This window comes from Aquarana catesbeiana, linkage group LG01 (assembly GCF_042186555.1).
Source record: "Aquarana catesbeiana isolate 2022-GZ linkage group LG01, ASM4218655v1, whole genome shotgun sequence".
NCBI classification, from domain to species: Eukaryota; Metazoa; Chordata; class Amphibia; order Anura; family Ranidae; genus Aquarana; species Aquarana catesbeiana.
Genome location: NC_133324.1, coordinates 818,252,432 through 818,279,703, shown reverse-complemented (window position 1 = coordinate 818,279,703; position 27,272 = coordinate 818,252,432). Strand labels below are relative to the sequence as shown.

At 41.6% G+C, this 27,272-nt stretch overlaps 1 protein-coding gene across 4 annotated transcripts in view; it reads left to right on the top strand.

Moving 5' to 3' along the window:
- Positions 1 to 27,272, top strand: part of CRACD (capping protein inhibiting regulator of actin dynamics) — a 309,035-nt gene that overhangs the window by 153,863 nt on the left and 127,900 nt on the right. For all 4 annotated transcript variants that reach the window (XM_073608408.1, XM_073608409.1, XM_073608406.1 and 1 more), the window contains one exon: positions 21,508 to 21,685. In XM_073608408.1, the coding sequence (XP_073464509.1) occupies positions 21,508 to 21,685 (178 nt within the window). The remainder of the gene's footprint in view (positions 1 to 21,507; positions 21,686 to 27,272) is intronic.

The window sequence follows — 27,272 nt, the reverse complement described above, 5'->3', positions numbered from 1 at the left end:
CATGGTGCCGTGATGATTAAAGCGCTAACACCAGGTGTTTGGAGTATCTTTATCTGCTGATTGTTAAACTTTCTGGAATACACATATTTCTAGTGTGGTGTAGAATCTGGGCCTGCTGTCCCTCCATCCCTCTTTCTTTCCTTCTTTTTCTCTCATTCCCTCCCTATTTCTTTCTGTCTTTCTTTCGTTCTTTCTTTCTCTCACCCTTACCTTCTTCCTCCATCCCTCGTTCATCTCAGACTCTAACCACACCCCCTTTGAGACACTCCTCTTTAAGCCACACCCATTTCCAGGTTAAACCACGCCCATTTTCTTTCCTTGATACGTCCCTCCTTCAATCAAATGCCACACCCCCTAACTATAGCAAGACTCTGCCTACAGACAAAAAAGTGTCCCTATACATTTTTTTGCAATGTTGGCAACTATGTGTCATCTTGTACAATACAAGGACAATGAGCCTGCTGGAGCAAGGAACAAGGCAACTATTTTATTTTTATTCCTCTGCCCTAGATATAAGAAGCAGTAAACCCACTGCAAGGGTGGACTTTTTTCACTTTCATGGAGTTGGTCTTTCATGTACATTAATATTTATGCCTAAACCTGGGTCGCTTTAAAGTATATGTGAAACACTCACCTTGTAAAACAACCCATTCAGTTTAATTAAAATAGAAATGAAAGGCAAAATGTTTTTGTATAGATATAAAAAAAAAAGGTGATCACATAATCTCTGCTGGGGGTGGAGACTGCAGGGGGGCATATCAGTAAAAAGCAGAGAAAGAACAGTTCATTGATCTTCTTGATGATAGTCTGTGCAGTGGGGCATGTCAGCACAAGTCTGACCAGTGGAGGACAGGCAGACTGTGCTCATAGCACAGCCAGAACACTGACCATGCTGGGATGGATGTGCTTCCATGCCTAGCGTGGTTAGATTGAAATAGGAAAGAATGAGGACTGGCAGGATCAGCAAGAATTTCCTCACAAAGGAAGTAATGCAAAAAGAACAGGATACTTTTTAACACAAGTACATGGTACAACAAACACATATCAGGAATAAAAAATGTTGGGGTAATAAACACTTCAAATGCCTACTACCATTCGATCAAACCCACGCCCATGCTTTCTGTAGCTACTTACCATTCTTGTTGAATAAAAAACATGAGCGCAGTAAATTAATCTAAGTGAAACATTTGAGGCAAGGTCAGGTTACCTATAATACTATTAACAGATATTCAAAAGAATATTCCATTCCATTACAGTCCATGCTGGCCTTCCATTTCCTCTATTTTCAGTATATAATAAAGGAGATAGATGGTCCACAGGCTGCAGTCGTGTGTTTTGTTCCAGTTCATCAGGTCAGAGATCTATCTTCAGATACAGCCAGAGCACAAACAGCCATTCACATAAAGTATACCTGTAAGTGATTCTGCATTTTGAATAATGCCTGCATCATTTTTTTCACTATTATTGACTATCTTACTGTATGTGCATTCACTAAAGACCTCCAGGTATATGAAATGGTTCTGAGCAGTGAGCATGTGAACAACTGTGCTAGCTTAAGAAATAACCTCTCAAGGTCACATTCTTTTGTTATCCTCTCTCTGCCTATGAGATCTACATGGTTGATATTTTTCATGTACTTGATTTAGCAGGAGTACATACTGTTATTTACCATACAGATTACATTAGCATTGCAGTCATTATAATCTATTGTTAGACCACACATTGGCAATATTCATAGACATAATGCCATACTTACCTGCTCTGTGCAATGGTTTTGCACAGAGCAGCCCCAATCCTCCTCTTCTTGGGTCCCCCTCTGGTTTCTGCTTCCTCTTCTTGGGTCCGCCTCTGCTTCACTGGCTGTGATTGACAGCAGTGGAAACCAATGGCTCCCGATGCTGCATCTCAGCCAATAAGGAGCGAGAGACCTGGTAGAGACTCGGCTCTCATGCACATCGCTGGATGGAGATCAGGCTTAGGTAAGTATTAGAGAGGCGGAGGGGGGAGCTGCACACTGAAGGTTTCTTACCTTCGTGCGTAGAAAACTTTAACCACTTCAGACCTGGAAGGATTTACCCCCTTCCTGACCAGAGCATTTTTTGTGATTTGGCACTGCGTCGCCTTAGCTGACAATTGCGGAGTCATGCGACGTTGTACCCAAACAAAATCAACGTCCTTTTTTTCCCACAAATAGAGCTTTCTTTTGGTGGTATTTGATCGCTTCTGCGTTTTTTATTTTTTGCGCTAGAAACAAAAAAAAGAGCGACAATTTTGAAAAAGAAGCAATATTTTTTACTTTTTGCTATAATAAATATCCCCCAAAAAATATATATAACAAAAAAAAATTTCCCTCAGTTTAGGCCGATAGGTATTCTTCTACATATTTTTATTAAAAAAAATCGCAATAAACGTATATTGGTTGGTTTGCGCAAAAGTTATAGCTTCTACAAAATAGGGGATAGATTTATGGCATTTTTATTATTAATTTTTTTTTTTACTAGTAATGACGGCGATCAGCGATTTTTATCGGGACTGCGACATTATGGGGGACACATCGGACACTTTTGACACTATTTTGGGACCATTGTCATTTTATACAGCGATCAGTACTATAAATAGCCACTGATTACTGTATAAATGACACTGGCAGGGAAGGGATTAAACACTAGGGGGCGATCAAGGGGTTACGTGTGTCCTTGGGGGTGTTTCTAACTGTGGGGGGGGTGGGCTATCACTGACATGACAGCGATCCCTGCTCCCGATGACAGGGAGCAGTAGATCCCTGTCATGTCACTAGGCAGAACAGGGAAATGCCTTGTTTACATAGGCATCTCCCCATTTTGCCTCTCCGTCTCATGATCGCGGCCGCTGGCGAACATCGAGTTTGCGGGACACACGGGCATGCTCCCGCGGAGTGCCCACAAGTCAAATTCAAAGGGACGTGCAGGTACACCCATTTGCCTGTACGAGCCATTCTGCCAACATATATGTGTGAGCGGCGGTCGGCAATAATGCAATAATGCAGCCCCCCAATACTTACCCGAGCCCCATCTCTATCCAACGATGTCCATGAGTGCCTCGGCTGTCCAGGACTTTCCTTCCTGATTGGCTAGGAAGCAGCAGTGGCACCATTGGCTCCCGCTGCTAACTCAGTTAGCCAATCAGGAGAGAGAGGTAGCGGGACCAAAACGCAGCTCTGTGTCTGAATAAAATACACAGAGCTGCAGATTGGCTCGGGTGCCCCCATAGCAAGCTGCTGGCTGTGGGGGCACTCAACAGTAGGGAGGGGCTAGGAGCTCCAGCCAGGGACCCGAGAAGAGGAGGATCTTTGCTACTCTGTGCAAAACCAGAGCAGGTAAGTATAACATGTTTGTTATTTTTAATAGAAAAAAAAACAAGAATTTACAATCACTTTAAGTTTGTACAGAGTTTGCTGTACTTGGATACTGGAGACAGTTACATTTTTGTATTGGTTGTGGCTTAAAATAAGCCTGTAAGTGCCAGATCACACAGGGGCAACCCGACTTACAGCGTGACTTTGCAAGGCGATTTGGAGGCGACTTTGACTTACAACGCGACTTCAAGTCGCCTTCAGGACAGGTGACTTTGCCTGTGGCCAATCAGAGCTAATCAGCTCTTGTGACATAATTGTTGTTCCTGGTCTCTTCCTGGGTAAATTATTTTCTTTTTCCTGTAAAGTCGCTTCACTATAGATGAGAATCCAACTTGGAGGTGACTTCCATTGAAATCTATAGGTACAAGTTGCCTATAAGTCACCTTGAAGTAGTGCAGGAACCTTTTCTGAAGTCAGAGTGACTTCAGTAGTGTACATTAAGGCTCGGTTCACACTACAGCGACTTGGGATCCAACTTGTCAGACCTCAAGTCGCCCCAAGTTGCTGGACATAATAAATTCCAATTATAGTTAATGAGAGCCGTCTTAATGTGCACTACTGAGGTCCGCAGCAAAGTCTCCAGGAAGTGGGGACGGGTACCTGTCAAAAACAGATACCCGCTCCCCCCCCCAAAATGTGACAAATGTGGCACCGGAGAGGGGCGGGGGCAGATAAGCGGAGCTTCCACTTTTGAGTGAAACTCCGTTTTAAATACCACATTAACTTTCCACATAGCATGTTGCCCTTTTATTAAGTTAAGTTTCCAACTTAAAAATAATAGGCTTTATAATGTTGGGATACAATTAATATAAGTATTCCTTTCTCTAAGACACATCTAAAAATGCCAGCTAGTCCAGATGCACCTGGCAGTTATTAAAGTGCACCTGTGTCTAGACTAAGGAGATTCAATTATTCACATATTTTTATTAAAACCGAACTTTACTCTCTCAATCAACACTGACTATTTTTAATCCTAATGCTGCTAGCATTAGAACACAGATAGGAAAGTATATCATATTTAATTGTTTTAAACTTTTTTTTACATTTTTTTACTTCCTGGTTTCTGGCCTAGGCAAATGATGTTATACAGTAAGGCCCCTTTCACACGGGACGGATCCGTGTTGATCCGCCCCGTGTTTATCCGCTGCTCAGCGGGGATCGCTCCGCTTTCCCCAGCTGAGCAGGCAGATGACAGGGCGGGACCCGCACACTGTGCAGGGACCGCCCTGTCAGATCTCCGCTCTCCCCTATGGGGGATCGGAGGAACACGGACCGGTTGTCCGTGTTCCTCCGATCCGCTCTGCAGACGGATAGAAAAATAGGATTTTCTTCCGTCCGCAGAATCGGACGAGAGCGGAGGCGGACAACATCGGGTGTCAGCGGATGTACATCCGCTGACACCCGCTATCCCATAGGGATGCATGTATGTCCGTATTTCATCCGAAAACGGATGGATGAAATACGGACATACGGTCCGCACGTGTGAAAGGGGCCTCACAGTATTATGCAGCGCTAAGGACAGCCAATGAATGAAAATACCAAAATTACTATTAATTATTAAATCATAATATCGTAATTAATACCGTGAAAAAATACCAAAATTATTTATAACCACTGTTGGATAAGTGTATAAAATTAATAGTGTCAAATGAACCAAAAAGAACACATAAAAAGTCCCATCACAAATAGTGCTAATATAAAAAATCAAAGATAAAGTTCATAAAACGTAGAAAGGAAGAAAAGCTGATCCAAAATCCGTGATAAAGGAAATCCAATCTTCCAAACAGTGAAACGGACAGATGTTATACAGTGCCTTGCAAAAGTATTCACCACCTTGGCTTTTTACCTATTGCGTTACATTACAGCGAGGATCCTCAAACTACGGCCCTTGCAGAACTACACATCCCATGAGGCATTGTAAAGCTCTGACATTCACAGACATGACAAGGCATGATGGGAATTGTAGTTCCTGAACAACTGGAGGGCCGTAGTTTGAAGACCCCTGCATTACAGCCTTTAGTTCAATGTTTTTTTAATCTGCATTATATGTGATAGATCAGAACACAATCGTCTAAGTTGGTGAAGTAAAATTAGAAAAATATATACATAAAACTATTTTTCAGAAATAAAAAAAATGATAATTGGCATGTGCGTATGTATTCACCCCCTTTGTTATAAAGCCCATAAAAAGCTCTGGTGCAACCAATTACCTTCAGAAGTCACATAATTAGTGAAATGATGTCCACCTGTGTGCAATCTAAGTGTCACATGATCTGTCATTACATGTACACACCTTTTTGAAAGGCCCCAGAGGCTGCAACACCTAAGCAAGAGGTACCACTAACTAAACACTGCCATGAAGACCAAGGAACTATCCAAACAAGTAAGGGACAATATTGTTGAGAAGTACAAGTCAGAGTTAGGTTATAAAAAAATATCCAAATCTTTGATGATCCCTAGGAGCACCATCAAATCTATCATAACCAAATGGAAGAACATGGCACAACAGCAAACCTGCCAAGAGACGGCCGCACACCAAAACTTACAGACCGGGCAAGGAGGGCATTAATCAGAGAGGCAGCACAGAGACCTAAGGTAACCCTGGAGGAGCTGCAGAGTTCCACAGCTGAGTCTGGAGTATCTGTACATAGGACAACAATAAGCCGTACGCTCCATAGAGTTGGGCTTTATGGCAGAGTGGCCAGAAGAAAGCCATTACTTTCAGCAAAAAACAAAATGACACGTTTTGAGTTTGCGAAAAGGCATGTGGGAGACTCCCAAAATGTATGGAGGAAGGTGCTCTGGTCTGATGAGACTAAAATTGAACTTTTTGGTCATCAAAGAAAACCCAACACATCACATCACCCAAAGAACACCATCCCCACAGTGAAACATGGTGGTGGCAGCATCATGCTGTGGGGATGTTTTTCAGCAGTCGGGACTGGGAAACTGGTGAGAGTTGAGGGAAAGATGGATGGTGCTAAATACAGGGATATTCTTGCGCAAAACCTGTAGCACTCTGTGTGTGATTTGAGGTTAGGACGGAGGTTCACCTTCCAGCAGGACAATGACCCCAAACACACTGCTAAAGCAATACTTGAGTGGTTTAAGGGGAAACATGTAAATTAGTTGGAATGGCCTAGTCAAAGCCCAGACCTCAATCCAATAGAAAATCTGTGGTCAGACTTAAAGATTGCTGTTCACAAGCGCAAACCATCCAACTTGAAGGAGCTAGAGCAGTTTAGCAAGAAGGAATGGGCAAAAATCCCAGTGGTAAGATGTGGCAAGCTCATTGAGACTTATCCAAAGTGACTTGAAGCTGTGATAGCCGCAAAAGGGGGCTCTACAAAGTATTGACTTTAGGGGGGTGAATAGTTATGCACATTGACGTTTTCTGTTATTTTGTCCTATTTGTTGTTTGCTTCACAATAACATTGTGATAAATAAAATAAAACATTGTGAAATAAAATAAAACAAAAAAAAAAACACATCTTCAAAGTGGTGGGCATGTTCTGTAAGTTAAATGAGGCAAATCCTCAAACAATCCATGTTAATTCCAGGTTGTGAGGCAACAAAACACGAAAAATGCCAAGGGGGGTGAATACTTTTGCAAGGCACTGTACATCCCAGGAGTCTTCATGAGGGGAGGAAGGTCTTTCTCAGCTAAGCACACCCTCCTACCTGCATGCTTGAGCTAAGGGCAGATGGATTGCAGGAAGTAAATGCTACATGAATCATCTGCCTTTACGCCATGGCCACAAATGCTAGGGGGGTGTTTTTCAAAGTGATTTCTCAGCAAAATAAAGCATGGAGACATGAATTGATGGGGGAGTTCACTTTTAATATTAAAAATGAATCAAATAGGGTTTTTGGTTTGTGGTGCTCAGGGGCAGTGTAGTTCCGCTTTAACCCCTTCACGCCAATGTAAGGCAAATATGCGGCCTTCGGCTTCAATGGGTTGTACCGGAGTACCAGCTGCAGGCATCACCCTGGTACCCGATTATAGAGTCAACGATTGTCTTTCTTGTAATGACAACCAATGTGGATGTTATTACAAGCAGAGGGAGGGGATGTCCTCCTCCCTCCCAACGCGTCCTACGGCTTGAACCGGCTCTTCCTTCCCACAGGAACCAGCTGGCTTATCTACCGGCTGGCCTGAGACCCGAACAAAGCCAGAATCGGCTTTGATTGGGTCTCAGGTCTAGTAAACCGGAAGTGATGTCATGACATCACTTCCTGTCTACTGAAGCCTTAAAGACGCCATATTTTTAAAAAATTACAGTAGCTAAACTTGGCGTTTTGAATGCTTTTAAGTGCAAACGAGGGATTTGGGGTCTTATAGACCCCAGATTCCTCCATCAAGAGTACATATCACTGCCTATTACTGTCACAAGGGTTGTTTACATTCCTTGTGGCAGCAATAAAAGTGATCCAAAAACTTTTTTTTTAAAGGGACAGTGTAAACTAAAAAAATAAAATAAATAAGAAAAAATAAATAAAAAATGTAAAGCGTCCCATTCCTCCGTGCTCTCACACAGAAGCAAACGCATACGTAAGTCCTGCTCGCAAATGTAAACAGTGTTCACAACACACATGTGAGGTATTGTTGCGATCGTTAGAGTGAGAGCAATAATTCTAGTGCAAGACCTCATTTGTAACTCTAAACTGGTAACCTGTAGAAATCTTTAAAGTGTTGCCTATGGAGATTTTAAAGTACCGTAGTTTGTCGCCATTCCATGAGTGTGCGCAATTTTAAAGTATAACATGTTGGGTATCTATTCACTCGGCGTAACATCATCTTTCACATTATACAACAAAAATTGGGATAACTTTACTGTTTTGTTTTTTTAAATCATGAAAGTGTATTTCTCTCAAAGAAATTGCATTTGAAAGACCGCTGCGCAAATACAGTGTGACATAAAATATTGCAATGATCGCCATTTTATTCTTTAGGGTGTTGCTATATATATATATATATATATATATATATATATATATATATATATATATATAATGTTTGGGGGTTCTAAGTAATTTTCAAGCAAAAAATACTGATTCTAACTTGTAAGCAACAACTATCAGAAAAAAAGTTTAGGCATGAAGGGGTTAAGCAGTAAAAGAGCTTTAAAACAAGTCATCCCTGACCTCTTTCATTCTTAACGCCTTCCCGCAGCTTCTGTTGACCTTTTTTTTTTTTTTTCCCATAAAATTTTCTGTTGACCTTTTAAATGGGTATTAACATCGAGACGTAGGACTTCCCAATCACATGATCGCTGTGAATGACTGTTACGGTGGTCACATAAGCAGGAGACTTTCCTGCTGCCACCTGGTCAGTTTAAGTTGATTTGAATTGCTTAGATACATCTGATATGTTTTTACATTAGAGATCTGGCAGGCTGCATCAATTCTGGTGGAAAATAATAGGAAAAAAGTAAGATTTCTGAGGCTATGTTGTAGAATATGAAGATGATTATTTCTTCACAATGCCTAAAGAAAATGCTTTTACTTCTTGCTTTGAATATGTAAATACTTTGGTGTGTATAGTCTGGGCCAGTCTCACTTTAAGGTGCAGGTTGTGATAAGGGAAATGTGCCCAAGTTGATGGAAGCATTAGGACATATGACATCATCATAAACTGCTATTAAATTTTGTGAATAAATAATTTTGCACAACAGCCCAAAGATTAATAAGTTGCATACACAATGTGACCAAAATTACGTGTCTAAATCAGTGCTGCGCTCAAACCACTTAGTGAATTCTCAATTTAATACATAGAAACACCAGAAATGGAAAAAAAAGTGTAAATATTGCAATCACAATACATAAATGTGTCAGTACTAACACAAACACAGCAAAGAGTAAAATAAACAGTGCGCTATAATATCCAACTGCTGCAAAATCAAAAGTCTGTGCCATATGTCGAAAGTCCAAAATAGCCAAAACTCTGTAATGGTGCACATTTCATTGTGTATACCCCTGATGACATAATACATGACGAATCATTTTGGGTGGAGCTTGGTGATTCTGGAGTGAATTGGCTGGATGCGACTTGGAAGGACTGCAGCACTGCACAGGGGTATGGCTCTGTACTTGTCGCAGACAACGCTATTCCTCTGCCAGTAATTCAGCAGTTTCTCCTTGTTTTAAATGTGAGTGCACTTTTATTACTTTTTAATAAAATAGTTTTTTAAGCAGTTAACACTATGGTCCTTTTTTCTGCTCCTTTGAGCCTTATTACTTGGAGTCTTTTCCTGCTGGATAATTACTGAAGCTACTCCCATGGAGTCATGCTTGTAATACATGTTGGCTGAAGCTGACTGGAGGGTTGGAGTTCTGGATATTTTGGACTTTTCACTATTCAGATATTATAGTGCATGGTTTATTTCACCTTTTGATTTATGGAGTTTATAAACATATTTCTGTAATTGCAATACCTGTAGTTACAATTTTGTTTCATTTTCTGGTGATTCTATGAGTAGAGAGAATTCTCTATAAGTAGTTTGAGCGCAGCACTGAGTCATACATTGTCTATTAAATTACAATGTATAACTGTCAGATTTTAGGCACAAACAATACTTGTAATCTAAATGGCCAATGTTCCCAACGTAATTTAACATTTTCCTCCCCACTAATTGTTTTCGACAACACTTATTAAAAATATAATTGAGAGCATCAATCATGAGTTTTTTGACAAGAGATGTTGTGGTTATGCAGATTCAAAAGTAATTTTGCCCATAGCGGTCAATTGCATAATTAACATGTGATCCTTGGCTAGCATGCTGAATTATATTTTCCTTGTGAGAAAAACATACATACTGTATTTTGACATATAAATAGCTCCAGCAAAGGGACTAGAGTTGACTGTTTTAACATAAATCCTAACAAGGAATCCTATTTGCTCCCTTTTGGTTTGTTAAATAAACCAGTGAAAGTGTTATGTTATATCTGTTGAATAAATTAAAAAAACACCTGTTGATCCTGCCTGGAATCCTGTGGGTGGAAAGCTTTCTGAGCTCTCCCAGCTATCTCGGAGCTCCATGACTTCTGTTTTCCTGTAGAAATCCATAAGGAGGCTTTGCTCCTGCCTGGTCATTCAGGCCTCTTTGAGATCTGGTGTGTGACTTATGTTATATATGGTCTCATGGTTATGTTTGGTCAACAAATATGCAAGCTATCCTGAGCTGTTGCAAAACCTAAGACATTTAGGTTTTTCAATAAGCAGTAGATAATCTATACACCTTTAGAACAAGACATGCTCTCCTTAGAGCAGTAGGAAAGTCTGCTCTGTGATTTTTACCTCCAGGTAAGCCTATAAAAAGGCTTACCTGGAGGTAAAATGAATATCTCCTAAATGTGCACCATTTTGGAGACATGCCATTCCTTCAGAGCATTGTGCCATGGCCGTGCCTCGCACACATGCCCAGAAGTGACGTCATGGCTCGGCCATTCAAGCTGCGCACCCGGAAGGAAGACCAGGTGAAGAAGGAAGCCCTGTTAGCGGTGACAGCGCACTGCTGGAGAGCATCGTATTTCATAATGTGCTAGTATGGGGTGCATCAGTGGCGACCCGTCCATTAGGGGCACAGGGGCGCCGCCCCCTAATCCACTTGGCCGGCCCCTAATCTAAATGCAGAATGCTGGATGCATGGATTTCTATGGGGTTTTTTTTAAACACATGATTAGAGCCTAAGGCTCTAATTGGCTTCAAAAAAGGGTGGGCTTGGGGCACAGAGAACTGCTCCCTGAGCCCACCCAGTTATGTGAAAATAGTGAATTAATATTTGCTATTGTCTTCCTGATTCTTCTCCCGGCCAATCAGGAAGTAGGTCTTAAGACCCGATTTGCCAAGAGAAGAAGCGATCGTATTGGCCACCGAGGGAGGGAAGCTGGCGAGGAGGGAGGCCGGCGGGGAGGAAGCCGGAGACGCAGGGCAACGCCACTGAGGAGGAGAAGACACAGGAAGAAGCCAAATCTGGCTGCGACCTAGATGGGGTAAGTGTGAGGCTGCTGGGGGTACGAACAAGAGACAGGGGCAGGGGGCTTTGACCGAGCGACTGGGGCAGGGGGTGTTATCGGGTGTCTTGTTTGTCGCCCCCCCCAAAATATACAACATCTGCTGCCACTGCGATGCATACACGCTATAGCTGTTGGCAGTAATCGAATGTGAAAAATCTGACAGGCTGGTTGTATTGAAGTCGATCGATAAATTGACTTGGGTATAATCAGCCTGTCCATACATAAATCAACTCACAGCCGGTCCCTGCTGAACCAACTAAAGTTTGATCCATGTATGGCCGACTTTAGTTTGTTTTTCAGTAATGGGTGGTCATGCAGACAGAACATTATGCTTTATCTTTGTTTGATTTCAGTATGTACAGCACAATTGATTGTTTCATTCATGAATACTGGAAGTCTACAGTCATAGGGAGAAGTCGTTTTTAGTGTTATATAACGAAGAAGTCTTATGTGTTTCTTTATGTCTGTCCTCTTCCAAGTATATGTAATCACAGACCTCACATCAGCTTTTACAGTCTATTGAAAGCTTTACCCTGGATGTTTCAATAAAGAGAACCTGTCACCAAAAAAATCATCACATAGCGGACACAAAGGAAATTTTTTTTTACATGCACATACGAACGTAAATGCATGTGTTGTGGGCACCTACACACACGCAAACATTGCGCTACACATGGTACATGTTGCCATGCATGCTGGAATGAGAACAATAATTCTAACACCAGAACTCCTGGGTAACTCTAAACTGACGATTCATAGGTGCTTTTAAAGCATAGCCTAGGGAAACTGAAGTTTATCACCATTTCACTGTCACACACAATTTTAAGGCTTGATACGTTGGGTATCTATTTACTTGGTGCAACCTCATCTTTTATATTTTACCAAAAAATTAAGTGATTTATTGTGTTTTCGTGCCCTAAAATTAACCTTAGGGTATTTTTTACTGAAATTATGCATTTCCTAAACCATTACTCTAATATTTTTTAACAAAAAAAATTGGAGATACAAACCTTTTTTTTTTCTAGGGTGTCTTCTTTCAGAAAATATATAATCTTTTGGGGGTTTTATGTAATCTTCAGGCCTAAAATATTGCTGGAACTGATTGTGAATCCAGAGAAGAACAACAAAGCTAATAAGGGGGCTGGAGGACCTCAGTTATGAGGAACAACTACAAATATTGACACGGAAATACACTGCACCTGAGCACTAAAAAACAAAAAAGCTGTTTAATTCATTTTTAATATCCAAAGCAAACTCATCCATCCATCCATGTATCCATGCTTTATTTTGCTGAGAAATCACTTTGAAAAACACCCCCCCTAGCATTTCTGTCCGAGGCCATCTTGAGTAAGGGCAGATGAGTAAGGCCCCTTTCACACTGGGGCGGTGGGGGCGTCGACGGTAAAACAGCGCTATTTTTAGCGCTGTTTTACCGTCGTTTTTGCGGTGTTATTCGGCCGCTAGCGGTGCGGTTTTAACCCCCGCTGGCGGCCGAAAAAGGGTTAAAACCGCTCGTACAGCGCGGTATTGCCGCGGTATAGCCGCGCTGTCCCATTGATTTCAATGGGCAGGAGCGGTTTAGGAGCGGTGAACACACCGCTCCTTCACCGCTCCAAAGATGCGGCTGGCAGGACTTTTTTTACCGTCCTGCCAGCGCCACCGCTTCAGTGTGACTTTTCAGTCATAGGTCTCTTAAGAAGACATGCCGAATAAAGTTGGAAGTTAAGCAGTTTAACCTTAAACTGAGAAAGGGCCTTTATCGTTGGAGCGATAAGGATGTAGAACTGCCTTCCACAGTTGGTGGTGTAAGCGGGGAGTGTAGATGAATTCAAAAAACATTTACAAGTGTTTCTTAGTGAACAAAATATACAGGGATACGGGAAATGGTAGTGACATAAACACACACACAAGTTGGACTGGTGTCTTTATTCAACCTTACCAACTAGTAACTTACTCCTGACCCCTGCATTCTCTTGGTTGTCCACTCCTGACCCCGTTTCTCTGTGCACGGCTGTAAGACCCTCCCACTGTTAGTTCAGTTTGGCCGCATCCACCATTTGATGTGGCACACTCTTCCCTGGTAGGGGGGGAGAGGAGGGGGGTGCGGTTGAACTCTTGCATCAATTCTTTGAGAGAAAGCTCTGGGAATAAGTACAGGGGTACATTAGTACCCCTTACCCATTCCCAAAGAGTTAAAAGGAAATAAACACACACCATATAAAAAGTAATTTAACCACCTGCTGACCGCTGACAGTGGTAATCAAATAGACCCCTTTCACATTGGTTCGTTTTGCAGGCGCTATTGCGCTAAAAATAGCGCCTGCAAACCAACCTAAAACAGCCGCTGCTGTCTCTCCAATGTGAAAGCCCGAGGGCTTTCACACTGGAGCGGTGCGCTAGCAGGACGCTGAAAAAAGTCCTCCTAGCAGCATCTTTGGAGCGGTGAAGAAGCGGTGTGTGCACCGCTTCTTCACCGCTCCTGGCCATTGAAATCAATGGGGCAGCGCGGCTATACCGCCAGCATAGCCCCGCTGCGGTAAACCCCCCCTCTAGCGGCCGAATAGCGGCGCTAAAACGACGGTAAAGCGCCGCTAAAAATTGCGGCGTTTTACCGCCGATGCATGCACCGCCCCAGTGTGAAACCGGCCATACCACTAAAAGAAAGCTCTATTTGTGTGAAAACAATTATATACATTTTGTTTGCATACAGTGTTGCATGGTCCCACAATTGCCAGGTAAATTAGTGCAGTGCTGAATAGCAAAAAATGGCCTGGTCATGAAGGGGGTATTAACCTAGTTAATTACATTACAATAAAAACAACTGTGCTCTGTAAATTAATCAATAATGATCAGCAATGTAATTCAAGTTGGCAAACGGCTGCATTAGTTCTGTGGGTCCTTGAACCCTCATCCACCCCGAACCCTACCCTGTTTCCCCGAAAATAAGACCTAGCGTGATTGTCGGTGATGGCTGCAATATAAGCCCTACCCCCCAAATAAGCCCTACCCTGTTTCCCCGAAATTAAGCCCTACCCTGAAAATAAGACCTACAAGGACTTTAACTAGGGCTTATTTGAGGGGGTAGGGCTTATATTGCAGACATCACCGACAATCACGCTAGGTCTTATTTTCGGGGAAACAGGGTAATTTCATAACTAGCTCAGAGGTTCTGTAAGGACAAGTACATATTAAGTTGAATTAGTGGCTGGAAATTTGTATGCACAGTCCAGTAAATAGGGGAAAAGAACTGCTCTGTGTTATCAATAAAGAGATATTTGGGAAGAGCCTGGTCTATGCTAAAATTCATTTAGGTTCCATTTGCATGTGTTGTGCTGGTTTAACTTGTATTATATTCCAGTTAAAATCCAATAAAGCATTTTCTGTACAGCGGCAGTCATAACTGCATTTTGTGCACATTTGGTACATCTTTTTGCTGTTTTATTGTTTCCTAGATTGTGTTAGATGTTGAATTATGTTCTCAAATGATCTTATTCAGAAAGGGAAAAAATAAGGGTTATGTGTACAGTAAATACAGAGAATTTGGATGGCTGCCATTCAAATGAATATAAAATGTCTTCTCAAGTGTGGAAAACAGTTTAGGTTAAAGAATAATCAGGAAGAGCAGACAAATACAGAGTGTTATATAAACAGCTGGCCCCGCACAGACAGTTCAATGAGGTTTCCTACCAGTGGGGAATATTGGAGCTATTGCAGGTTGGATTATATGAATTAAGGTAAGTTACATTATAACGAGATATTATACTGTTTATATTTATTTGTCATTTTTTGTATTTATCACTGATAACAGCAATTATGACAATATTTCAACTCTTCTCCTGTTGTGTTGCCTATCAACATCAACGTTCTTTAAGGTTTGAAGCTATGCAAAAATGAAGTGAGACCTGATGAATTTTATAAAAATGCTATTGGAGTTTTCTGCTATTTTCTGGTGTTCTTTGAGTTTGTCAGTAATGTTTTAAGGAATGTAATATACCGCCCCTAAGCCAAGTTACACTACCTGTATAATACTGTTGTGCTTTAAAGGAGGAAAGCTGTTAAGCTAACCGGAGACAGCTTGAATTTTGCTTGATTCCTGCTGAATTGTCCAAAACTTGAGCCATGGGTGACCCTGCAAGCACAGCTTGGCCCATCAAAAGTCAATTCAAAATTACATTTAAAATGTAAAAATGTAAAATGCAAATTTGTTGGCTGGCAGGGGAAATTCCTTTATTGACGCCGTATGCTTGGGTAGGGGAATCAATTGATTTTTGAGCTTTATGAAAGAAATGCCACTGCTGATCTCCAGCAGGCAGCAAAAGACATGGTTCCTACATGTTATGGCAGCCCAATGGCTTCCCCACTTTCTGAATTACTTAGCTAGGATAATCATGCATATCTGGAAGTGGAGTAATGTCGGAATTAATTATTTGCATGCTTGTTAGTGTTGATGCCAGAGGGTCAGCATAATAGTCATGCAGTTAGCATAGCAGTTTTCCCTTTAATAATTCCTATCACTTTTAGTTTTTAGCAACCATTTTTTCATAAGTGGAGGATTATTATATATAAAACCTGGTCAAACTTGCATTAGGATGGAAATCCACATGTTTATAAATGTTTTCTAATACATTAAGGGGTATTTATGTATGCTGCATTTAAATAAATGTACAACTTGATGATAATCCCTTGATGTATTAAGATACTGATTAGTGCTGCTGCCTGTAGCAACCTATTCAAGGGAATGGGGCCAAGGCACAACTGCAAGCCACACGCTTGTATTTACATCCAAATCTGCATTTGACTGTGTAGCAAGGTCTTTTACCTCTTTTGGTCTAATAAGAACCTCCAAGGCCAAAGATAGCTGACATCCTTCAATATGTAGTGGGTTGTGAGGCATAGTGGGTGCAAAGATGGTGAAAGTCATTGGGCGCCAGACACTTCTTGGATGTTAAAGAGGTTTTATTTCTTTTAACAGTCCTTTTTATATATTTAGGGGGAAAGAGGGTTAGGGCCAGGACACCATTAGATAGTTGCAGACTCAATTGGCAGACTCCGAGACTTCAATAGGAGAACAGCCGTACAGGGAAAGGCCCCAGCAAGGCGCCACTTCTGCACGTGTAGGATTGCTGTCTCCTATGGTAACAGTCCATTAACATTTCCTAACTCAACATATCAGTTCTTTCAGCTCCACTACAACTGCTCCTTGTAGTTCTTCAATACTGAGCTCCTGGTCTCTCACTAGACTCACTGATTCACTGACTATGAATCCCTTAACCTCCTCCAAGGTTGGCAGTGGTATCCCCTCAAGCGTCACCCCTGCTTCTCTGCTGGGTCCCTAGCTTGGCACTCCGGATTCTCCTCAAGCTTCACCCCTGCTAACCAGCTTGGTCCCTGGCTTGACACACAAGGCTGCTCTGCAAGCGTCTCCTCCTCTGGTTGGGTCCCTGACTTGAGCACCACCTGAAGATTCCTGATTCTACACTGTGCCCATTCGGTGAGAATATGGTTCCGGTACTCGCTTCAGTTACTCACTGTGGTCCCTGGTAAAGGCGATTTGGTCCCTTCATGGCGACAGCTTCCCTTCTACCTCTGACCATTGACAGGTTCTCCGGCCGAGAGAACCATCGCTTTTGGTTGGACTGCAAGCCGCAGTCCTAACCCTGCGCTGCCCTTTTACTTCTAGATAGGCCCTCACACAGCCTTACAGCCAGATGCCCCTGGGATAGGCCCAATCTCCGGCCTAGCAGCCTGGGGCAGACGACACCCGTCCACCCAGGAGGCAGTCTGGGTGGCACAGATTACAGATCACCTGACCTCACCCGAATATATATAGGCTCTCCCAGAAGGCCAAGGGATTAAAGAAAACCCCTGCCCATTGGCCAGGACACCCACGTACCCATAACCTGACCTTTGGTTGCCTTTCTCATATCTAGTACCACCAAGTACCCGTCTACCTAGTGGTAGAAGAGAAAAGTACAACAAGGCCAAACTTAGGGATCAATAGATCTCTATCAATTTAACTATGGTAGCTACCCCTTATAAGGAATTTGGTGAGTAGCTCCCTAACTATACCCCAGGGTGCTACAACTGTCAAATAAAAGGCATTTAGGAGGCAACATTAACACCTCCTTTATGCCTGGCAGCCACTGTGTTACTGCTCTCTGAAAACCCAATTTGCACAGCACTTTACATATTTATAATTTAGTCTTTAACCACTTGAGGTCTGGGCCATAGCCGAATGACGGCTACAGCGCGGACCTCAATTTCCGGGAGGCCGTCATGGGACGTCCTCCCCTGTGCACGCGCACCACGCGCACCCTGCAGGGTGCGCGCTGTCATCACCGAGTTACGGAGACTCGGATGATCACAGATCCGAGTAAGGGGCCGGTCCCAGCCCCTTACCATGTGATCAGCTGTCAGCCAATGACAGCTGATCACATGATGTAAACAAAACCTCGGTGATCGGTTTCGTTTTCTCCTCACACTGACAGCGTGAGGAGGAAAAAAACGCAGATCACCGGCTTGCGTCAAAGGGACATCGGTCCCGAAGAGGAAGGAGGCACATATGCCTCATCTGTGCCAACAAGTGCCATCTGTCATTGCCACCTGCCAGTGCTCACAGTGCCCACAAGTCTCACCTATCAATGCCCACAAGTGCCACCTATCAATGCCCACCAATGGTGCCAATCAGTACCACCTAGCAGTGCCTGCCATCAATCAGTGCCCAATCAGTGCCCATCACTGCCACCCATCAGTGCCCATCATCGCCACCCATCAGTGCCCATCACTGCCACCTATCGGTGCCCATCAGTGCCGCCTCATCAGCGTACATCAACGAAGGAGAAAAATTACCCATTTGCAAAATTTTATAACAAAATATAAAAAAAATATAATTAAAAAAAAAAAAAATTCTGTCTTTTTCAATTTTTTTAACAAAAACTAAAAACCGCAGAGGTGATCAAATACCATCAAAAGAAAGCTCTATTTGTGGGGAAAAAATGATAAAAATTTCATTTGGGTACAGTGCTGTATGACCGCGCAATTGTCGTTCAGAGTGCGACAGCGCTAAAAGCTGAAAATTGGTCTGGACAGGAGGGGGGTTTAAGTGCCCAGTAAGCAAGTGGTTAAACTGCAACCTAACTTCTAAACTCAATTACTGACCTAATGCAACTCTTAAACTAAAATTATAAAGTCACAAAGGGTTATTACAGTGAAAATTGTGCTATCCTGCCAATAGTATTGAAGTAATACTGAAAAACATAAGTTCTAGAAAATAAGCACCAAACCTCTGTGTCTATTGCGGCATCATAAACAATCTATTTAGCTCATTATGAAGCTTAAAGTATAACTAAAGGCAAAACTTTTTTTAATTTTGGATAGAGTGGAGAGAGATTAGAACACATCATTTTTTATTGCTGTCTGTGCCCCCATAAAGGTGATTGACCATCTTTTTTTTGTCCTGTTTACTCAGTGTTCATTTTGGCAGCAAATTTCGATTTAGTTTTAGTCTAATGCCCCGTACACACGGTCGGATTTTCCGACGGAAAATGTGTGATAGGACCTTGTTGTCGGAAATTCCGACCGTGTGTGGGCTCCATCACACATTTTCCATCGGATTTTCCGACACACAAAGTTTGAGAGCAGGATATAAAATTTTCCGACAACAAAATCCGTTGTCGGAAATTCCGATCGTGTGTACACAAATCCGACGCACAAAGTGCCACGCATGCTCAGAATAAATAAAGAGATGAAAGCTATTGGCCACTGCCCCATTTATAGTCCCGACGTACGTGTTTTACGTCACCGCGTTCAAAACGATCGGATTTTCCGACAACTTTGTGTGACTGTGTGTATGCGAGACAAGTTTGAGCCAACATCCTTCGGAAAAAATCCTAGGATTTTGTTGTCGGAATGTCCGTACAAAGTCCGACCGTGTGTACGGGGCATTAGTCTTAGGACTAAAATGGCATTTTAGTTTTAGTCCCATTTTAGTCTTCTGCAATTGTTTTAGTATTTAGTCGACTAAATCTCCAGTACATTTTAGTCGACTAAAATTCCCTATGTTTTAGTGGACTAAAATCTCCAGTACATTTTAGTCGACTAAAACTCATTTTAGTTGTCTAAAATCTAATGGGTGTAATTAAATTGTAATGCATTAGTTAAACATTTCTCTACAATTTCCAAACTCATTATATACTGCTGTAGTGAAAAATCTAAGGTTATTATTTATGGTATTGAAGTATGAACATGCACTACAGACCAGTGTTAATTTTGAAGTCAAATTTCAATTTAGTTTTAGTCTTAGTCTTTTGACTAAAATGGCATTTTAGTTTTAGTCCCATTTTAGTCTTTTGACTAAAATGCTATTTTAGTTTTAGTTGTATTTTAGTCATCTCAGTTGTTTTAATTTTAGTCGTATTTTAGTCGACTAAAATAGTATTCATTTAGTCAACGAAAATGTTTTAGTCGTTTTAGTCGACAAAATTAACACTGTGTTTACTGTCATCACCAAAAGTCAAAGTAAAAGAAAACCCCACCTTTTGGGTTGTCTAGAACAAGAATATGGGGACATCTTCCAATGGGTCACTAGTTCTGGTGACAACCAGGGATTCATTTGCTTTGGAGGGATTTCCCCTCACTTTCTGTTTTGGCTATGGGACATCCACAATGAGACACAAATGGCAAAAAAAATTGCACTGGTTTTATACCTTCTAAAAATATCCAATATGAAAAATATAAAGTTTTCATTTAGTTCCACTTTAAATATGAGAAGTCCTTATAAATGATTTACGAATAAAGTGTCCTATCAGGCTTTGTGTAGCAGATAAGAGTAACACTTCCTTTTATCTTTTATCTCAGTCCACTGAATTACCTTTCTGTGTATTACTAACTTCAGTCCAAAAACTGTCATTAACTGGAAGTCCAACATGATAAATAGCATTATATTATATTATGCTGACTGTAAAATAAAACATCACTATAGGCCTGAGGAATTGTCTGTTTAAAGCTGTACACTAGGGGCTTGATTTACTAAAGATTTGAAGTAAGGTAGCTAGTTCTTTACCCCATGAAGGATGGTTCTGTGACCTTCAGAGGGCTGCTTTCCAGTGAGGCACTTTTGGAGTGAGTTGCTGTTCTGCTGGGCCTTGGCTGTTGCTGGGCTGGGAGACCTGGGATTATCCTGAATCCGAGTCCTGGACTTCTCTATCAGGGGGATGAGTCTGCAGAAATAATAGTTTTGGGATTTGTGAGTAAAAGATCCTGACTGACTCCCTGCAACTGTACAGCACCCTAAAATCACAGAGATTTGCCTCATGGTTCTCAGCTGTGAGGCTTTTGACTGTTCCTAAAGCTGTCTCGTGGTTCCCAGCTATCAGAGTTTAAAATAATCCGAAGCTATCTCATGGTCCCCAGCTGTGAGAGCTAAACATTGCTAACTTTACTAAGAGAAGAGGGTCCTCTGCCTAATGTGCTGAGCATTTTAGAGTATCTCATATCCCAATCCCTCTCCTGTTTTCAAATCTTCTAGCAATAAAATACAAAAAGGCAAACCTTAGACTACTCATTTGGAGCCGGAGTGAATGGACTGTTGCTTGAGTGGCTGGTGGCCTCTGCACTGCTTGAGAAGGAACTAGTTAAAATCAGGGGCCCCTACAGGGGTAGCGCTACATCTATGCTGGTAATCTACTAATTCTGACATATGTCAGAAAGATGGGTACCTAAGTGCATCTGAGGAGTTCTGTAAGCTGCTCATACTGGTATGTCACTGGGCGAAAAAAGCAAAAGTCACTGCACCTACTCTCCAGTCAATAATTATCCCATACATTTACATTATCTTTGTCTGCTCAAGTGCACAAATTTTACTTTATTTACCAGTGCTTTCCTGAATCCCTGACTGTGCAGTGCTAAGCATGGGGTGATTTGGAAATTGGTGTTTATCACTCTCCTTCTGCTGCTTTTTTCATGTGTAAACACTTGCTTCTTTATACCTCCACTAATTGCACTTTGACTTTGTCCTATCTTGATCTGGGAGATTGTGCAGCCATAGCTTATTGCAGGTCATATTGATAACAGTGTGTATTTTCTCTTCCGCACTATAGAGAAGAAAAGAACAGGGAAGTTTCAACCTCTAAGAAAATTGTTTGGTAAGAAGAAAAAGAAAAATTCTTCGATTCACCTTAAGGAAGGTAAACTGAAGCCCAGTCATTCTATCGGCAGTGTCTGCAGTAACCCTGCGTCCGTGCTCTCCTCCGATGAAGAAGCATACGATGATCTGAGGTCAGCACTTCTCACAATTTTCTTTTATATTGTGCTTCTATTATTTTATTAACAAGTCTGATAGAAGGCGGCTAATATAAAAAACATGTTGATTTTATCAGGAGTGGGGTAGATTGGATCCAATATGTGGAAAGAACACAGCTTAGGGCAGTAATTTTACGTTTTTGGATAGGTGTTTGACTGCTTGTTGTTTTTATTACAAACTATGCTGATCTGCAGTTTTTATGCATACAAAGTATACAAATAAAGGCATTTTCATTTTAGTTGCCTATATTATACAATTCCCTATTTCAAGGTGTTAGGGACTAAATCCAGGGCCAGTGCAAGGATTTTTGTCTACTTAGGTGAAGGTGCATTTTGCTGCCTCCCTTCCTCCCCACCACCCCTTCCCCCCAATGTCCTCCCACCACCCCTCCACAATGGCAGTCCTGGAGCCATTTTGTAAATTTTTCACATTTTTGTTTACGAGTTTTAAAAATAATTTTACACCAGAAGATTTCGTAAAACCCCCAAAATATTATTTTTATTGTTTTGAAAGCAGAAACCCTAGACAATAAAATTTTGGTAATTCAATTTTTTTATGCTACATGACATTAGCGCAACTGTTTATGAAAGGCAACATCTCAGTAAAAAAAACAAAAAACATTAAAGTTAATTTCTGGACACATAAATGCAATTTATTACCTATTTTGGTAAAATATAAAAGATGAGGTTGTGCCGAGTAAATAGATACTCATGTCAAACTTTAAAATTGCAGGCGCATGCAACGTTTTAAAAGCCCCTACAGGTCATCAGTTTAGAGTTACGCAGGAGCACTGATGTTAAAATTATTGCTCTCTCTGATGTACGAGTTGATATATAACTTGTGTAGGACAATTGCTGTTTTCATACGTTGGTCCAATGCACGCAATTTTTTGTAATTGTGGGTGTTGGATTTAATATATTTTTTTTTATATGTCTCCTTATATATTTAAACATTTTTGATTACATTTGTATTTATTTTTACATAACTTTTATTGCTATCACATAGGGGACCAATAGCCCTCAAGGCGCCCCAGCATAATGTTTGCAAGCTTTCCATTATTTTGCACAGGTGATTTGATCAGTTTCACTACCTTAGTAATTACTACAGCTGTTTCATCTGAGGAAAATCCTGAAAACACGACCTGTTGGGGCGCCTTGAGGACTGGATTTGAGAAACACTGTATTAGACCCTGGATGCCTCCTCTCTGATCCACTGCAGCTGATGGAACACAGACCATGTTCCATCAGCTGCTTCCCCCAGCACTGATCCTGGAGAATGACAGCTCCGGTCCAGGAAGTGACGTCATACACATCAATTCCTGGTTTGTGTACAGGAAGGAAGCTGAGCGCATTGAGTTCGACTGACCTCCTTGTCGCCCATTCCAGTAACACCCGCCATGACAACACCAGACCTGTTTGTGGGACAGTGGAGCCTGGAAACCATGGCAGGGGGGAGGTACATTGCAGCGGCAGTGGAAGTGATAGGCCGCTTCACAGCCGCTTGTATCACTTCCACAAGAAAGCCAACAGTTGCCCCCCCCCCCATTCTGCCACCCTAGGGTGGCTGCTTAACCACTTGCCAACCGATGCACGCTGATATACGTCGGCACAATGGCAGCGGTGGGCAAATGGGTGTACCTGTATGTCCCCTTTAAGCGTCGGGGCTAGCACACATGCCCGCTGCGTACAGCGTGCCCGTGGGACCCGCGGACTCGATGTCTGCCGATGTCCTAGCGATCGTGTCATGGAGCCGCAGATGCCTATGTAAACAAGGCATTTCCCCATTCTGCCTAGTGACATGGCAGAGATCACTGCTCCCGGTCATCAGGAGCAGTGATCGCTGTCATATGAGTGGTAGCCCATCCCCCCCCCCCCCACAGTTAGAATCACTCCCTAGGACACACTTAACCCCTTGATCGCCCCCTAGTGTTTAACCCCTTCCCTGCCAGTGTCATTTACACAGCAATCAGTGCATTTTTATAGCACTGATGGGTGTATAAATGACAATGGTCCCAAAATAGTGTCAAAAGTGTCCGATGTGTCCACCATAATGTCGCAGTCATGATAAAAATCGCAGATCGTCGCCAATAAATAAATAATAAAATATAATAAAATAAATAAATAAATAATAAAATAATTTAAAAAAAGAATAATAAAATTGCCATAAAACTCCTATAACTTTTGCGCAAACCAATCAATATACCCTTATTGCGATTTTTGGTATTTTTACCAAAAATAGGTAGAAGAATACATATCGGCCCAAACTGAGAAAAAATTTTTTTATATATATTTGGGGGATATTTATTATAAAAAAAATAAAGAAAACAAAAAGTAAAAAATATTGCTTTTTGTTTCAAAATTGTTGCCCTTTTTTTTATTTATAGCGCAAAAAAAAAAAAAAAACCGCAGAGGTGATCAAATACCACCAAAAGAAAGCTCTATTTGTGGTTAAAAAAAGGACGTCAATTTTGTTTGGGTGCAACGTCGCATGACCGCGCAATTGTCAGTTAAAAAAGCGACGCAGTGCCGAACCACAAAAAGTGCTCTGGTCAGGAAGGGGTAAAATCTTCCGGGGCTGAAGCGGTTAAGCAACCTTTTGGTTGCGCTGGCCCTGACTAAACCACCACAAAAACATGGTCATGTAGGGGTTGATTTACTAAAACTGGGAGTGCAAAATCTGGTGCAGCTGTGCATGGTAGCCAATCCACTTCTAACTTCAGCTTGTTCAGTTAAGCTTTGACAAAAAACAAAACCGGAAGCTAAATGGATGCTATGCAGAGCTTCACCAGATTTTGCACCCTCCAATTTTAGTAACTCAACCCCATTGTGACTATACACACACCAGTTTTCAGTTTTCTGGCTGTTTAGTTACTTTTAAACAGCACAAAAAAAAAATGACCAAACATGTAAAGGTGATCCATCAGCAGAAGCTTCTAAGTAAACCAGACAAAATCATTTCTTATTCTTTTCAGTATTTTATGTAATTTATAGTTAGTTGAAAGTAGTTGAAATTGTTAGAAATTACTGTATATATGTGCTGCATTTGAGAAGATATTGTACAATAAAAGATACCCATGGAAAGGTGTAGATCTGACCCAGGGTCCAACACCCCAATGATTTGGTGACAACAGTATTTATGCACTCCGAAAGGACCTGCATAGTAGCGCACCATAATGCACATCAGCTTACTAGAAAAATCACCAAAAATAGCGCAGACCCAATATTCTTTGCTCTCTGGTGCTTTGGCAGCCCATTCAAATGAATAGACTGCCTTATTGCAGCTTACATTAAAGTAGAACTAAATGCAAAACTTTTTTTGTTACATTTTAAATAGAGTAAGGGAGGGTTATAACCTATGGGTTTGATATTTCTCACCATCTGTGTTCTGTAAGGGACATTTCCTTTCCCCTCAAATCCCTCCAGTGAGGGAATCCCTGGTTGTCACCAGGGTATCAGAACCAGTGTCCCCATTGGAAGATGCCCCCTCTTTTACTGTTCTGGTGACAGCCCAAAACATTGGATTTTCTTTCACTTTCCCTCTTGTCAATAATAGTAAAGAGGACAAATAGAGAGGGTGAATCTCCTTAACCGCTTCAGCCCCGGAAGATTTTACCCCCTTCCTGCGTCGCTTTAACTGACAATTGCTCGGTCATGCGACGTGTCTCCCAAACAAAATTGACGTCCTTTTTTTCCCACAAATAGAGCTTTCTTTTGGTGTTATTTGATCGCCTCTGCGATTTTTATTTTTTGCGCTATAAACAAAATAAGAGCGAGAATTTTGGAAAAAACGCATTATTTTTTACATTTTGCTATAATAAATATCCCCCAAAAATATATAAAAAATTTTTTTTTTTTCCTCAGTTTAGGCCGATCGTATTCTTCTACATATTTTTGGTAAAAAAAAAATCACAATAAGTGTTTATTGATTGGTTTGCGCAAAAGTTATAGCGTTTACAAAATAGGGGATAGGTTAATGGCATTTTTATTAATAATTTTTTTTTTTTACTAGTAATGGTGGTGATCAGCGATTTTTATTGTGACTGTGACATTATGGCGGACATGTCGGACATTTTTGACACATTTTTGGGACCATTGTCATTTATACAGCAATCAGTGCTATAAAAATGCACTGATTCCTGTGTAAATGACACTGGCAGTGAAGGGGTTAACCACTAGGGGGCGGGGAGGGGTTAAGTCAGTACTAGGGAGTGATTACTAACTGTAGGGGGGATGGGCTAGCAGTGTCACTACACTGATCACTGCTCCCTATAACAGGGAGCAGGGATCAGTGACACTTGTCACTAGGCAGAACAAGGAGATGCTGTTTACATCAGCATCTCCCCGTTCGTCCTCTCCGTGAGGCGATCGTGGGTATCCCCGCGGCGATTGAGTCTGCGGGACCCGCGACCCGACTCACGGAGGTCCCGGCCGGCGCGCACCGCCAGTGGCGCGCACACAATGGCACGGCGGGAAATTCAAATGGACGTACCTGTAAGTCCATTTGCCCAGCTGTGCCATTATGCCGACGTACATCAGCGTGCGACGGTCGGGAAGGGGTTAATAGAGGCACAGACAGCAAAACAACTATTATACTTATACTTAATATTGTACTACAGCTGTACAGCTACTACAACTATATTATACTACAAATCTATAGCCCATGTGTGTGTGACATCAGATCTCCACCCCCTGCTTTCTACTGCTGAGCAAAATCCTTTGATCTGTGTGTCTTAGAACTTATGCAAAGGAAATGGTTGCTTTTAAACATGTGTATATCAGGGTGGATTTGATTTAAATCAGGTTGATTTAAATCACAATTTAAATCATGCTTTAAATCACAAGTAAAAAGGCTTGATTTAAATCATAATTTTAAAGAGCAACTGTCATCTCTGTCCCGCAGCGGCTCCTCCTCTGACCCGCTGTTGACTCACCGACTGTCCCATTCACTTTAATGGGACATCTGGTGATGCGGCAGTGACACAACAAGGTGAGGGACGTGGCGGCAGCAGGTGGATGCCCTGATGGATCTGAAACGACAGGTGCTCTTTAAATGTAAGGACTTATTCTTTCTGGTAGTTAGAATCTTTAATATTTGCAAATGAAATTAAGGTTTCCTATTTAGATTAATAAACAGGCAAGTCAGTAAAACAGCAATATCAGAACCGATTCAATCATATAGTTTGTAGTGTACATAGATTTAAAAAACAATGGGATAAAGGAAAACTCCTGAACTTTGTTTTATCTCATGGTTACTGTGAAATTGTGTAATTGCATCAATGCAGTGCATGTTTTCTCTGCTTGCAGAGCTTGGATTAATTGAATGAGTTTACCAAAAATGTAAATATTGCAGAATATACAGCCTCATGCTATATAACTAAGCTCCATTTCATGCTGAATAAACAAAATAATGAATGTATTTTAAAACTAGAAAAGCTACAATTTCGGGGGAAATTGTGTGAAGTGTTTTTGCCTCCACCTACAGTAGTCTACAACTGAAGTGGGCGGAGTAACTGTATGGAGTGGCTTGAGTAACTGTTGTGTGGTTGGAGTGGCTGGAGTAACT